Here is a 16,433-nt window from a genome sequence, read left to right on the forward strand (position 1 = left end):
TCAGAAGGTTCTTGTTGACCCAATTTCCAGCCTGTTGAGGTCAGTCTCAGACCCTGTTCTCCAGCATATAGACTACTCCCCTAAATTTGGTATTGCTTATGAACTTGCCAAGGGATGCTACTATTCTCCAGTTGCCAGCTGGACTTTGCATTGCTGCTCACATTTCCTTGAGCTTGGTGCGTGAGCCAATTTTCCACTCACCTGGTAGTCCATATTTCACCAATTTGTCTATAAGAATACTAAAGGTGAACAAATTGTGAGTACTTCAGATACCAACTAGTATCTTGCCTAAAATAGCTGACAGTCCTTCTACATAATACAATTTACTAATTATTGGGTTATAACAAACAGGAGTCTGCGAAGTTAAACTAGGGACTGTGAATCATATAAAGTATCTATTACAAACTACAAAATCACTATCTGCATATGGGAGCTGTTTCACATGAAAAGAAGTTAATGATTCTATTCACATAAAAATACAAGTTAGATAAAACCCTAGACTTCAGGAAACCAAAGTTTATTCAGGAATGTCTGTACAGGTAGATTTGTGAGCCCAAAGGTTTGTCTATTTTTTCCCCAATGAACATCAGTTAGTCTAGTAAAAGATACTACTTCTGTCTATGCACTTGGCCTCCCTCCTTCACACAGTGCTAATTTTAAACCTGTGATGTGCATTTTTACCTCACTCTCAGAATTAGAAAAAAAAACCCAATAAAGAAACTGAAGTTTACCTGGAGCAGAGGAAGTATTGCTGTGTGTCGAACTGCTGTTTGGAAAACGAAGAAAAGTGTATCTAGGAATCATAAGCTTGATAATATTAAGCTTAGTATTACATAGGAAATAATTGTTTGTGTCCAGGTAGGAACAATGAATCAGTTGAAGAGATACTGTCAGGGAAAAAGGAGGTGAGAAAAAGGAGCCTCCTCTTAAATGAAATCTGAGCAATATTTTCAGTGTACAGTCACTTAAACAATATCTTCTATATTTATGTTATATAAAGAAAGGTACCATATGCAGACAAAAGTGCTTTAAAATATGAGAGACATTTTCTATAGTCTAAATAGATGGTGGAGTGGAATAAATAAGTAGACTGTATTCTTGGAAGATGGGGCTTATTTTCATAATAAAATATGCCAAGTTATCCATTTCACCATTGCATGCTATAATAATCATACATCATTGCCTATTTTTATTATTACACTGATGCAACTATACCAGAGCAAGTGTATCTAGCCCATGAAGAATCAGTGCTGATAATTAAGATGTATTTATTGCTTCTTTAGAATTTTTAAGGCCTGTTTGGTAGAACAAATTAAATAAAATAACAAATTATACAAATTAAGGCTGATGAGAAATTATTTTTTTTTTCACCTGACATGAATTTCCTTCATAGAAAGTAGGATATAGTCTGATGCTAACTCATGTATATATTTTAAATTTTTATGAGCCAGAATAGTTGCAAGGAATGTGGCATGAAACAGAGAGTCCAAGAAAAACAATATAAAAAAGCCGAAACATGCATTAATTTGAACACTCTAAATAACACATCCTTTAAATGTGTACAATATGCTAGTGTTTATTTATCTTTTAAAATTCAAATACATGCTAGTAAAATCATTTTATGTATTATTTCCACACACTTTATTCACATGACAGATCTAAAAATTATTTTATGAAGCATAAGATCATTTGACAGGTATAAAAGAACAGTTAAAACCAAAACAGTTGTTTGCTTCTATGGTAAAAAGGGCATCATTATGGTGAAAAGAACTTTCTTCCAAGAAAATATCCCCGAAGGATTATTTTGAGTAATTTTTGAAAAATGCTATGGTGATGTTTTCTTCTGCAGTTTCTTGTACCATACAGGTGCCTCTTTATTTGTCTGTAAAATAAAGAAAGTTTCAATTGTGAGACAGTGAACGTCAGAAGAAAAACATGCCACCTACACTAAAGTCTCCTTCCGATGTATTTCAGTGATAAGAGAGTTCTTTGCTTAAATACAAATAAATTGTAAACAAGACTATGCATTTAAGGTTATTATTGCTATATATCTGTATTAAACCCTCCCTATTTCTAGTTTATAAAAAGCAGATTATACAGTAAGAAGTAAATGATTTGTTTTAAAATATCTATCAAAATGAAAACATACATCAACTGTGCCATAAATAGATTTCATTTGAAATAGCATCATCTGACTTTCCCAGTTGAGAAGAGGATGGGACTTAAAAAAGAGATCTTATGTGTGCTGTAATTGACCAACACTTTATGCAGAAACATAGTTCTTAAAAATTACACCAAAAAATACAAGAATTCAGCAGTTTTCTGACAGTGTAGAAAGTATTTTAATTGCAGAGAATTATCTGTGAACAACTTTTCTTTGCCTTCATAATCCTATGGGCCATTGCTACACAGTCAGTATTGCTTGATATTCTTTGGCAAATTCAGTGTTTGCTTGTATACAGAAATAAAACTAAAGAAGTGGAGATGGAACAAGGTAAGGACTATTCTGCTGTCAGGGTTGGGTATAATCTCTTGCGTTAGTGAGTACTGTCTCTTTTGTCCGTTGTCCCTAAACCTGTCCCTTTCTAGTTCCATTTTCTGTCTGCTCTCTATTTGTTCTTTCCTCCAAGGCTTAAGATTTAATAACCATTCAGTTGAAAAAACAATTTAATTCAGCTGGCCTTCTGGTGGGGATTCTCGTCACATTTTAATCTCCATCTTTCTCTCATTTTGGAGGTTTCAGTTACAAAAATAAATCTTCCGTATTTGTGCAGGCTTTTAAAATTCTAGAAATTGACCTAAATTGGCAGGATTTTCACAGGACTTATAACTTCTTTCTCCATCTAAGAAGAAACCCTGCCATCTGCCTGTTCTTGGTTCCCTACTCCAACGTCTGAAAAGAATTTTTCAAAGAGAAATTGATCACTCCGTTTCTATATCTCTATGTAAGACAGGACAGATTAAACACTGAAACCCTGGATCATCTACACAACCTAACTGTTAGCTTACATTTTGGCTCTGTTTTGGATCACTGAATAGCTCCATAAAAAACAAAGTTTGGGCAGTATGATTTAGCACTACCAAAAGGATTGTGGATGAGACAACGCTGGGTATGCCTGTGTTTAGTCTCATAACACTATCCAAGCAAGTTTTGAACCCCTGAAATCCCCAAAAGCCCTGATATCACGTCGAAGAGAAGCAACCATTTCCTACATTTTGTATGATAGAAACAGTATCTGATGTGCTGCAATACAAACCTTGTATTGTTTAACACACCGAATTTTAAAGTTTCTGCCGGGGTGGGGGGGGGGGGGAAGCATAGATGTATATCTGGACCAAAAGAGCACGTATGCTATGCTGTAGTGTGGATACAACCAGTCTACCCTGGTAGCCTCAAGAAATGTAAGACAGAGTCATGATTTGTTATGTGACTCAACATTGCAACTTAGCTCTCTTGAATTTATCAGTTCAGACACAGTCATAATGAAAAACTTCTAAACCATTTTCATGAAGCTTTTAAATACTAGGGGCACTATATCTGAAGCAGGCCACTTGAAGTATTTAAAGTCAAGTATTTAGCTTCTAAAGGAGTAAACCAGCATTTTATAGTATCAGGTATGCTTAGTAACAGAAGTGATATCGACACTGGGCATGTATTTTTTATATATATTTAGATATACACATGTACACTTTAATATACATGTATACATGAATATAACTATACATAAATACACCTATTTCCCCCTTCTACTCAATACATATATACACACACACACACGTTCAACTCATACATGATCAGTGTAGATTTAAAATTGTATACATACTCTGTGGATCCCTTTGGCTATCAAAATTTTGCTAACCACTCTTAATATTGTAATATTATAATGGAATTAAAAAAAAAAAATCTAGTTTGCTGTGAACTTAAAATGTAGAAAGAAATGCAAAAACTACCAAATAGCTAACTAACATCATAATCAGTAATTTATCTCTGCAACATTGACCATTCCCATAAAAAGATGCAAGTATTCAGCTGAATTAATTATACATCTCCTTGAAGTATGAACCCACATTTTTCTTTTTAAAAAGTGAGGAGAATTATCAAAAAAACTTACGGCACTTATAGTACTTACAAATAATGTTGGCTTAGGTGTAAATATATTTTCTTCTTCATGTTCTGGCAGCTGTTTTACTGAAGGGCTTGATTTGATTTTTGCAGTCACACTTTTTACATCCGTATGAGACTGACGTTCATAGTGTTTACCATGTAGACTAATTAGAATCTGTTTCATTGTGGCTAGTTCCTATAAAACCACAAAAGAACAATGCTAAGTTATTCAGTAAAATTACATTTGATCCTATTAAATATTTATTTGTTAATAATATATTTATATGCACCAAACTAAATGTGTAAGTGGATGAGTAAATCTAAAAAGCATGAACATACACTTGCCATAATTAATAAGATTACTAACTGGACACAAGTAAAAGTAAGAAAATAAAAAAGGCACATAGGATTTATACAACTCAAATTTTGTATTGCTTAAAGACTGTAAAAGAGAACATTTACAGTGTAATAAGGACCCCAGTATCTCTTTTAACCTAAGCTTCTTTGTTTTGTCAGGCCAAAGGAGTTTACAAATCTAATTTGAATGACTGTGACAAATTGTACTTTGGAGTGCTAGATGTTGCACAGAAGTCTTATAAATACATTACTAGAAATATATATGTGTCTTTCTATCCAGATCAGATAAGGAAAATCAATGAAAAATCCTTAAGTGGACCTATGGCAAAAATGGGATCAGATTGAGAAAGAAATTTTGTGAAAAATGAAAGATCCAAAATGGGAAAAGGAAACCAGAAGTATATAGAAATGCAGACTTTTTTTGATACTCTAACAATTTGCTTTGTAAATAATTTGAATTAATTAAAAAAGTAATCTTTTTTTACTACTTAGCTGAACAAAACAGATTATTCAAAATGTAGAGAAAGGAAAAAAACCCCTAATATTTTGTCACTTTAACTGGACATCTTCTTTTGTCATCTTACATCACCTAGTACCTAATGTTCTTCCCCCCCCCATAATGGATTCAATTGCTAGAAAACAATTGACTGAATTTAAAACACTTATTATTATTAGTAGTAGTAATTGTCCTCTTATTTAGAGCATTCATTATTGCAGAACTAGAACAGCAAGGTTAGTAGAAAAGCCTTTCAAAGTAAATTTTATGACAATTTTATATATTTTTTAAACTATTAATGGTTTTGTTTGCTTGCTTTTTATAAATGCTGTTTTCTTCAGTAAGCAATACTGTTAGTGTATTACCATTCTATATAATTAACATTCTATCTTATCTTTCAGCCAGAACAGGGTGGTAACTCATATTTATAGCTGAATGAAAAACATTTGTTATATCTTACCTATTTCTCAATACTTGTCAGAAAATTGCATTGGTGCACATTCTATTTTCATTGCATTATTATTAACGAGTTAAAAACCCCCTCAGCCTTTTAAAACATTCCTGCCATATACCTTCTCTCTGTCCACTGCTGCCTTTAATACAAGATAGAAAGTCAAAAGAATCATGTTGTTGCCTTTAAATTGTCCCACACTAACCCGGTTATATGAATGAATGTTACACTCCACAGATCAGCTATATCGAGTGTACAAATTGTTCTTGTATCTCCGTCATTTAATATTAACTATTTGCATAATTCAGCCATGTGTGGTGGCATGTTGAAACAGCATGACTGCAGAGCAGCTGTTTAAAAGGACTGCATAGCTGATGCCAACATGTTTTTCAAAGTTGTAAACTCTGCAAAGATGTTGCCAAAGCGACACATAGACAGAATTTCTTGATGAAAATAACTCAAGCAAGTATACAGCAAATAAATACACCATCACAGGAGATTAAATTGTACATAAACAATGTTTTGACATTAACAAGTGTTGTTCCTATACTTAAACTGCGTTATGCTGTGGACCAAATAGCTGCACATTTAAACAAGGCAAACCCCAAAAACTGTCATGCAGCTTTATTTCAGAAACAGAGTTGAAACCTGTGTGTGTAGGGTCAGATTCTCTTGTGTCAAGATCCACTTGGCAGTCTAAGGTCTTCTCTACTTCACAGAATCTGTCCTGTGCTTGGCAACCCTGTCTGTTTTCAGACTTGGAATAGGCTCTGGAGAGCCAGCTCTCACAAGAGCTTCCCCTGTGGCAGGAGAATTCTCTAATGTGAAGCTATGCAAAGGAATGACAGGGAGTGGGGATGACAAATTAGCCCACAACAAAAAAATTATTTTGGCATTACAGCCAAATTTATCATGAGAATTTAGCTAAAGTTGCCTTAGTATTTGTTCTAAAATTCTTCCACATTTAGTGAGAAAGACCTTAACAAGCTTGGCAAAACAGCACAGGAAACACTGACTCCAGTAGAATCACTGGTATGTGTACTGCTGAACAAGAAAAGAAAATTGGCCCAATAAACACATTTGCAAGAGGTTTGCTTTCAACCAAGGAAATACTGTAAACAAAGTTCTGTCTTGAACTCCAATAATTTTACCCATCTCTTTAGATTTCTCTGCTCCAGAACACAATCTTAGTTCTTAGCTTTACTTTAAAGTTCTAAGCAAAGGGTCATTAGCACTACCTGCTACTGTTAGTGTGCTACCATGATTCATCAATATTTTCCAATCCTAAAAATTGGCAAGTTGGCCTAGAAAGCTAGCAAGAAAAAAGCAGCTCTGGAGATTGAGCTTAGCAGAAGTATGTGAACTTGTACAGTGTGAACAGGAACTTGAGAAAAAAGGGGAGGTAAGTATAGGGTTCAAAATAGATGGGAAGAATCTTTTGTGTAGAAGGACATGTATTAGTTTCAGGATAAGCTACGTAAAGGAAGATGTAAAGAAAAATGGATGATTAAAATTTTTATACATTTCTGCTGTAGCATGGTGCTATGTCCAGGCAGAGTGATGCAAATTGTTTGCTTACAGTATTCACTTCAGTTAGTGCACTGTAGAAACAGTGTTGCTAAAACTCTGCATTTCCCAATTTCTCTGTTCAGGTATTTGGTTCTTGCCACGCTGGCTCCTGGATGTCTAAGCAAGCGATGTGTCACTGTGTTGAGGCTTCCAGGTCTGAGGGCTTTGGCGAGCTGGGCAGCAATCCTTCTTGGGAGGACTGTAAGCACTAACACCTCTGAATGGATTCACCCAGGTCTTCTCTGCTCTGGCTTTACAGCTTTGGTCTCCCTGTCCCAAGCTTTGGGAACACAAGCACCTGCTCCCCGCTTACACAATATTCTGTGGGGATGTGGCAGTGCAGACACATGGAAAACAATGCAGTTAACAAGAAAAGGTGGGTTACAACGAAACAAAGAAAAATGCAAGTATGCAGCTGGCACAAAACCACTGTTTATTGTAGAATGACAGAATGGTTTGGGTTGGAAGGGACCTTAAAGATCATTTAGTTCCATCCCCCCTGCCATGGGCAGGGACACCTTCCATTAGACCAGGTTGCTTAAAGCCCCATCCAACCTCGCCTTGAACACTGCCAGGGATGGGGCAGCCGCAGCTTCTCTGGGCAACCTGTGCCAGTGTCTCACCACCCTCATAGTAAAGAAATTCTTCCTGTACATTAGGAATAATGTACAATGAATGTCACCCATACAAACAAGTGCCAGGGCTATACTCTATTATTAAATACTTTGAAAGTCTGTCCACAGAAACCTGTTGAATTTTTTTAAGGATGCTAACCTGCTCTGCCTACCTGCACAAATGCCAAAAAAAAAGTAAAGAGCTGTATGACACATAAAGTGCGATTTAATTCAAGCTTATAACACCTAAATTTATGTGTCTAAACTTAACTATCTACACATGAGCTAGGAATCCAGTTTTCCATTACAGACAGTGTAGCTTGGCAAGTGATTAAACTCATTCAGAAGTGGACATCTATTGGTGTGCCAGCTGAATTGTGCTGTCGTAACATTAGCCATATTGACTAGGCTGCTTACCTCACCACAGATACCTCCATTTAGATACATAAATTTAGTTGTCATAAGCTAAATCTATTTCTCACCTCACTCTCCTTATCATTTACTTTTCTCAGCCTTCTACTTCACCTAAACCAACTTTCATCCAGAACAGCCAAGGTGCAATCATAATTCCCCTTGCACACATATTAGAAGTATTGAATTGCTGCATGAAAAAGAACTGCTCTTTCAGAACAGGCATTCACTCCATAGATCATGTAAGTCTTCCTAAACATACACAGGTTCATAGAATCACAGTATAGTTAGGGTTGGAAAGGACCTTAAGATCATCTAGTTCCAACCCCCTTGCCATGGGTAGGGACACCTTGCACTAAACCATGTGGCCCAAGGCTCCGTCCAACCTGGCCTTGAACACTGCCAAGGATGGAGCATTCATAGCTTCCTTGGGCAACCCATTCCAGTGCCTCACCACCCTCACTGTAAAGAACTTCTTCCTTATATCTAATCTAAACTTCCCCTGTTTAAGTTTGAATCCATTATCGCTTGTCCTACCACTACAGTCCCTAAGGAAGAGTCCCTCCCCAGCATCCTTACAGGCCCCCTTCAGATACTGGGAGGCTGCTATGAGGTCTCCACGCAGCCTTCTCTTCTCCAGGCTGAACAGCCCCAACTTTCTCAGCCTGTCTTCATACGGGAGGTGCTCCAGCCCTCTCATCATCCTCGTGGCCCTCCTCTGGACTCACTCTAACAGCTCCATGTCCTTTTTATGTTGAGGACACCAGAACTGTACACAGTACTCCAAGTGAGGTCTCACGAGAGCAGAGTAGAGGGGCAGGATCACCTCCTTTGACCTGCTGGTCACGCTTCTTTTGATGCAGCCCAGGATACGGTTGGCTTTCTGGGCTGCAAGCGCACACTGAAGCCGGCTCACGTTAAGCTTCTCGTCAACCAACACCCCCAAGTCCTTTTCTGCAGGGCTGCTCTGAATCTCTTCTCCTCCCAACCTGTAGCTGTGCCTGGGATTGCCCCGACCCAGGTGTAGGACCTTGCACTTGGCTTGGTTAAACTTCATAAGGTTGGCATCGGCCCACCTCGCAAGCATGTCAAGGTCCCTCTGGATGGCATCCCTTTAGAACAATCTAACGTCCTGTATTCCACTTACTTATGTATATCATATTAATTCACATTTAATGAAGATTACTTGAACTATAAAAGAATCATTGAAACTTTTGCATACATAACCAGAAAGTAGCTGAAATTCGAGATAAGTGAATGGGCTGAGAACAATGAGAGTGATGTAGCAGGAGGTGAGGTCAGGTAACATGCATTGCATTGTAAATATTATCAGAAGGACGTACTTGCTTATTTCCATTTATTTTTGGCACTGTGATGTATGACCACCTTACTTAAAAACAGCAAAGGTGTTTTTGTGTGCCAATACACAAACAGAGAAGGAAATATTTAGGTGCAGACAAAGGACAGGTACCAATCTTTTCCATGATGTTCATTAATTAAAAACTTTTCTGTTTTGGGATTTTTATTAGGCTGAATGCCATCGGTGTGTTTTTGTGGAACTCTTACAGCCTGCAAAAACTGTATGTCATATTAACATCATCAAGCTTTAAAAGTGTTAAAGGAACCAAGCCAAAGAAGTGTCAATCATATTTAAAAGGTAAAGTAGAAAAGGCAAAATAGTTAGATGCTATCTGCTCATATTACTCATATTTCAGAAGAATCTGAGATTCTTATGACGATGTTTGATCTTGAAGCAAGTAAAAATAAGTTATATTTTATTTACAATTGGTTTTACCTGTTTATTATGGATAATTGAAACAGAACCTAGGAAAATGAAAACTGAAGATCAGTTTGGGAATATGAAGGATAAAATTTGATTCCTTCAGCTAGCAATGCAACTAGAAGATAGAGACAAGCAAATGCAAAAATAAGAGATGCAGCAATATAAAATATAAATGTATTTTGAGTTACAAATACTATAAAGTGATCTCTATTAACATTGTTTTTGTTGCCTTGATAAACACTCAAACATACATGTACCAGAAAGGCATCTTACATTTTCCTGATTAAGTACTACAAACATTCAGAGTTAGTATAATATTAAATATTATAACAAAATCATAACTTACATAAAATGAAAAAGAAGGATACGGAAAATGACTGAGGCATAAAAAGGAATGCTGTTTTATCAAGTAAATAATTGATGAAACATATGAAAAATATCGCCTACATTAAGCACAGCAGGTATTTATCAATGTAGTAATTCCATTTCTTTTAAGTGGATTGTCAACAAGTATAAAGATTTTTCTTCTAACTGTCTCTGTCACGTAACTATAATTAAAGCAAGAAAGAATCCTCTCCATGCACTCAAAAGCTTGCAAAGGCACTTAACATTATATATGTGTCTATAATTATAATAAGTAAATTTATGTAAGCAGTTATATATTTATATATCTGCTCTGCAAGCAGATGCAAAATAACAGTCTCAAGAAAAAAACAACTGAGTTACAGGAATCAATTACATAAATGTCAATTCTTACGTTCTTATGGCAGGGATGTCTTGCACCTTCAAATAATCTCCATACTATGATCTTAAAAAGAAACTACACAGATCAAACTGAACAGCTGGAAATGATCAGTAGGAAGAGACATATACCGTTCTGGTCTGAAGATAATTCATCCTGATGGTAAATTTAGTGGTTTTTTTATGTCACTAGAATCATCACAGAAGAAGCCAACGGGTGTCAAGACCATCTGATTCCTTCCCCACGCAGTAAACCCCCTGGTTATTGCACTCAGATAAGTACCCTGTAAAGCAAAAGTGACCCTAACAATAGCATGTGTAGCTAAAAAAACCTTTACCATGACAAACAGTATTCTACTTTTAGCTTTACACACAGAATTTATGATTGCAAACTTCACCTTGGATTAGAACTCCATTTTGAAGGACAGAACTTGTATTGTGGAAGCTGAACAAGAAATTTCTGTCCTAGAAAATATATCCGGTTCTGGCAGAACCGCTGAATTTTGATGACTGACAAGTGTTCCCAGAGAAGAAAACAGTATAAATTCCCAGTAAAAGAAAGGGAATACAGAAAAGGCACTAAATACTATGATCTTTAAACAAGAAAAGCAATTCTGCTGAAAAAAAAACCCCAGAAAATTCAGCTGAAGGAGGGATAAAACCAGAGGTTTGCTTCCCTTAGAGATGCTGATCAAAACTTAAGTTCTCTTAGAATTTGTGAACCAAGCACTAAGATCATTTTAGATGTGTGTCCCCACCCCCATTCTGTAAGTCTTCTGCACTGTTAGAGTAAAGCATGTATGTTCAAGACCTCATTTGGAATGCTTATATTCCTCACTTTAACTGCCATATGGTCCCCATGTGGTTAAATTACAACTCAAAATAAAAACATGTATTTAGTTTGGAGAAACTCGAGAGATTATAGCACTGTCTTTAGGACCAAGAACAGCTGACTATACGACTCCTCTTGAATAGAGGGGACCAGGCAAAAAATGGCTTCATGAGAGACTTAGTGCACTACACCTTGAGTCCAAAGACTGGAATCTTCTCTATGTGGAAGCCAAATAGTAGGTTTGAGTTTAGCAATCTAGTGACTATTCTGGCTATATTAACTTCTAAAATAACAACAACAACAATGAAAACAATAGCTATAATAGAACATGCAGGTTAGGGAAGACAGCAGTACTGAGATGAAAAACATGTTTGTACTAAATCAGTGCAATCTGTCTTCACATGCACATATCCTCCCATTTAGGCAGCTATTGTAGTCTTCAAACAACAAGTCAGCACAGGGAAAAGCAGAGTTCAGAAAATGAGGTTATGGGTATGCTAAAGAATACTGATTTCAGAAACCTAAACTAGCATTTACGAATGCTATATCCATTTGGTAGTGTTTTGTAAAGAGCACATTTCAGAAATGATTTCTCAGTCTCTCAAGAATTAAAAGTTTGTGTTCAATATCCCCCAATTGTTGGGAGGATTCAGAGGGAAAAAAAATCATTTGATACTTCCTATAATTCCTTCTTCAGAGAAACTAATCTCTTTCTGGAAAAGGGCAGGTTCAGAAGGAACTGTCTTCAGAGTGGTCTGTCTCAGAGTGTTCAGTAGAGTCAAGCTTGATAGGCATATAAGATGATGTATTGTTCTCTATGAAGTCTGTGCATTTTCTTACTTGGATCCCTCTTAGACTCCTGCTGTGATTTTCTGTGAAAGTAAAGGTGTGTTAAAAATTAAGTTCTATCATTTAATAGCTGATCCTAAGATGGAGAGGCATCTTTGTGAGAACTGTTTGCACTTCGGCTTTGGAACATGTGACTGGCTATCTCCAGTAACATTTCAACCTAGGCAGAGTAGCTTGTCTGATTCCTCTATATAGCTGTTGGTGAGAATTTCATGGGTTACAATCAATTTTGCTGATTGCAGATGAGGATATGGTAAATCACACCATAATAGTGCCTGCTTTTCTTTCCTGACTATAAATCCTTATTTGATTTTCAGATGTAGATGTCTAAACTACAGATTTTTAAAATTAGGTGAGATCTATCTCTGCTACTTTCTCACTTAACAAAGAACTTCTCAGAGCATCTTTACATTGGCAGTACTCTTAAATATCATTGGAGTTCACCAGTTAAAATGGAGTAAACAAATGAAGCCTTCTGTACAGATTGTTGCAATAGAACACCAAGTCACTGACATAATTCTGGAGAACAGACCAGAGGACTGAAATAGCACCTGGTTCCACCTTTGAATATATGCAATGACTTGCATACAGCTCTTTGAAGAAAAAGTTTGAGTATGGTACTCCAACTTTGGAATGCAAAGAGAAAAAAGATGTGTCATTATCAAGGAATGAGACTCTCAAGTAAAAAGTCTTAGCTAGAATATCTCCTCTTTAGAAGTACTGACGATTCACACAGAGAATTATTTTAGTACTGTTCTTCATGGGTTTTGTTTCTGCTGAAGGGCTACACCTATAACCTGCAATGAATCATTTGTCTCCTTTTTTTGGCTCAAAGTGGAAAAAAGACCAACACTTAGCACAGAATAAACATCACTGGACATTAACATTAATGATGACAAAGTTTGAAATAGTAGAAAGACACTATAGAAGCTCCATTTTGATGTGACAGCAAAATGAAACAAGTGGTAAGTCAGTCCATTCTACTATTTATGACTGCACATGGACAGGATGCAGTGGCACAAATGGTGCAAATTCAGCTTCAGCTGGGCTTGTGCCTATCAGGAGTAGAACCTACATGTATAACAGAGCTCAAAGAAGATTTTAACAACAACTTATGCAATTAAGAAAACATCACAAGTCATGGTTTAATCCCTCACATAAGGCAGAATGTATTTGACATAGCTGCATCCTTAATTGCAACTGTACTGGAAATACAAGAAGTCAGCAAGAATTCTGGTGTGAGATTTGCACATATGGTCATCATAGGCACATGGATACACACTGTAAAGCTGGAAACTGGAAGACAGTATGAAATGTCCTGATCAAACAAATGAACCTGGTAACTGGATGGTGGAAAGATGCCAGACTATATGCAGGATGTTGATAGTTTCTCTGTACTACACCTAATTCAGGAGTTCTCTATATCCCAGTGCATATAAAAACTTAAAATGAACTGACAGATCTGTGACTATATGGATCTATACACTGCTTCTAGTTTTACAAGGTGAATGCATTAGAACTGTGGCAAAACCAGAATGGCCCAGTCATTGCAGTGAACAGCTTCTGTCTTTTTAGATACCTAAAAATCTATTTCACCCTATTTCAGCTGTATCTTAAATTTGTTCTTAACTGTTAAATCTTTCTAACTTCCTGAGAAGAATAAGAAACAATTTGTCTCATAATTCAGAACATGCATGGCAAATTCTGGAAGTTTTGTTTTTTTTACTGTTTATATTGAAGATCAGAACTGTATTTGCAATTATAACTAGGACTAAATCCCCCAATACTTTTTAATCTGAGCCATTGTGACATTCATTTACTCAAATTTAAGTTTAATAAAAAGTACAATTTCTTGAGTAAATTCTACTTACAGGAAACAGATGCTAATAATGCTATTATGTCAAAACAGCTTTACTCAGACAAATTATTATGTAGAAGTTCCTGTATTTTCTGAGAAAGTAACATTTAAGTTTAATTCTTCCTGGCTTTGGTGTTTCTTAGAGAGTATTCAAATTCACTTTTCACTTGGTAATATTCAAATACTACCATAAAGAGAACAAAAAAATTCTTTTTACACAGCTGGATAAGCAGCAGAGTGTAAGGGAAGTATTCATAGCCAATACAGGAAAAACAAACATAACAGAACATCAGTAAAATGTTCAGAAAATCTGAAGAATTTCAGATTGTCCACAGCCAACAACTTCTTGTTTATATGTTTATTACTTTAACTGATGCTGGCTCTCACAAAAACATATAATTTAAAATATACATGCCACTTCCATCTCATAATCATAAATAAGTTGCATTTTACCTATGCAATTTTCCATTTTTGAGAGCAAAAATTTGTTCATATTTGACTTATATTAAATGACATTACTAAACCCTGTGTTATTATCATGATCTCTAAGATTCTAAAAAAAATCCAAACCAAAAAGCAAGCCCAAACCCCAAAAAACCTTGCTGAGTAGACATCACTATCTAGTACACAACTGTTAAGTGTATACCACTGTGAATGGAAAGATAATTCTTTAAAGAATATATATGAAAACCAGTAAGGCATTCTGAATAATACAGCTCCAAGAAAAGAATGAATGTACCCAACTGTGAAGTCTTTCCTCTTCCTAAATTCATTACTATTTGGAATTCAAGTTTTATTAAAGCTTGACAGCAACAAAATAGATAACAAAAATGAGGAATACTGCTTAGAAGCATATTTTTCCTTGTAAAAATGAGCCAGAAACTTCTCTACACTCATTTAGCAATGTAAATGTCACTTAGTTTCTCCCAGCTTTAAGCTGAGAATAGCTCCAGGGCTTACTTGTGATGCAGAAATGTCCCTGTAATCTACTTAGAAAACATGCAGAACATTAATAGAAACTAGAATCTTGGAACATAAACGTAGCATAAGAAAAATGATAATTACTCTGTGGCTTAACATTTAAAAAGAGAGCTAAGCATTGTACATCAGCATTTTTTTTTTATTATCTAAAACAAGTTGCAACACATAGATGAGCAGGAAGTCATTCACTTTAGAAACACAAATAGTTTTGACTTTATCGTGTACAATCTTTTACACTGAAAAGAGGGAAAAGAGGCAGAGCTAGAGACTGTTTGAAGGCATGTGTTACCAATCACTTCTTTTTAGTCATCTCTTCCCAACCCCTGCAGATACCCCTTCCTTCCCCTCTCTCCCAACAAAGCAGTGTTCTCCTTTTATCCACTAAGCTTCCATCCCTGATTAAACACGTACTGCCCTCCCCCTTATGACTCCAAAGCTTTTTACGAGCCTCTGAACTTCTCTCTACCTCTGTTTTTTGCAGACGGCAGCTGTTGCTACTCTCCAGGTTCTCAAATCCAACACATTGGCTTTCTGTCCTAGGTTACTTCTAGTCAATCTTTTTCAGCATAACTTCATTACAGCTAAGGATAACATTAGCCATACTTTAAAGTATGACTAATAATGAAACGCTGAAAACTCATCTGGAATCCTCAAGGTCATTGCTGAGAAGGAATGAAACTCTAGGCAGAGAGAATATAGCAGTGAGGGGCATTCACCAAGGGGAATACAAAAGAAAGATAAACATGAGAATATGGGAGTAACTGGTGCAAGCACAGATACTTCAGGAGATCTTTCTTCTCCTCAGAAGAGGAAAAGAAGAATAAATGTATTTGTCTTTTCTTCCATTTTTGTGGGCTAGGTAATGGGTAGCTGTTGAGAAGTATCAGGTATTTGTGTAGGATGCTGACTTGAGATGAGTATGTGCAAGCACAGACTGCTACATTCTCAGACACTGGAAACATGAAAATTTTGGAACAAGGTCACAGAATTGCAAATGCTTCTGATAATTCACATGGCCATGTTTAAAGTCTAACATTCATCAAGATTTATATGATCTTCAGGAACCTTAGCCTGATCATTTATAGAAGCTCTCTGAAAAATTCTTATAGCCATTAACAAACTATGCATATCCTAATAGGACTAATTAGTAGCTGTTCCTCCTGCTCGGTTACATGGATTCTCTCCAATCTTACATACACTTAGAAAATATATTTGGCAACCATTTCTCAAAAACAAAAAAAGAAGTCAGATTTCTACATTTGAAAGATGATGAAGTAACTATTTTCTGTTCTTAACATCATTTTTCTCTCTCCTTTGTTCTGTCTTTTTCTCTGTTCTTACTTATTACCAAATAATGCTGCCTTATGTTTATCTCCTTTTCTTGCT

The 16,433-nt window shown here is 36.1% G+C and overlaps 1 protein-coding gene across 5 annotated transcripts in view; it reads right to left on the reverse strand.

Moving 5' to 3' along the window:
* Positions 1-496: 496 nt before the first annotated feature.
* Positions 497-16,433, reverse strand: part of PIBF1 (progesterone immunomodulatory binding factor 1) — a 118,895-nt gene continuing 102,958 nt past the window's right edge. For all 5 annotated transcript variants that reach the window (XR_003990271.1, XR_003990270.1, XM_030477527.1 and 2 more), the window contains 2 exons: positions 4,131-4,301; positions 497-1,882 (listed from right to left, as the gene is read on the reverse strand). Coding sequence is in view for 3 of the 5 variants with exons in the window: in XM_030477527.1 (XP_030333387.1) it covers positions 1,826-1,882; positions 4,131-4,301 (228 nt within the window). In the remaining 2 variants the exon portion in view is untranslated. The remainder of the gene's footprint in view (positions 1,883-4,130; positions 4,302-16,433) is intronic.

Source organism: Strigops habroptila, chromosome 2 (assembly GCF_004027225.2).
Source record: "Strigops habroptila isolate Jane chromosome 2, bStrHab1.2.pri, whole genome shotgun sequence".
NCBI lineage: Eukaryota > Metazoa > Chordata > Aves > Psittaciformes > Psittacidae > Strigops > Strigops habroptila.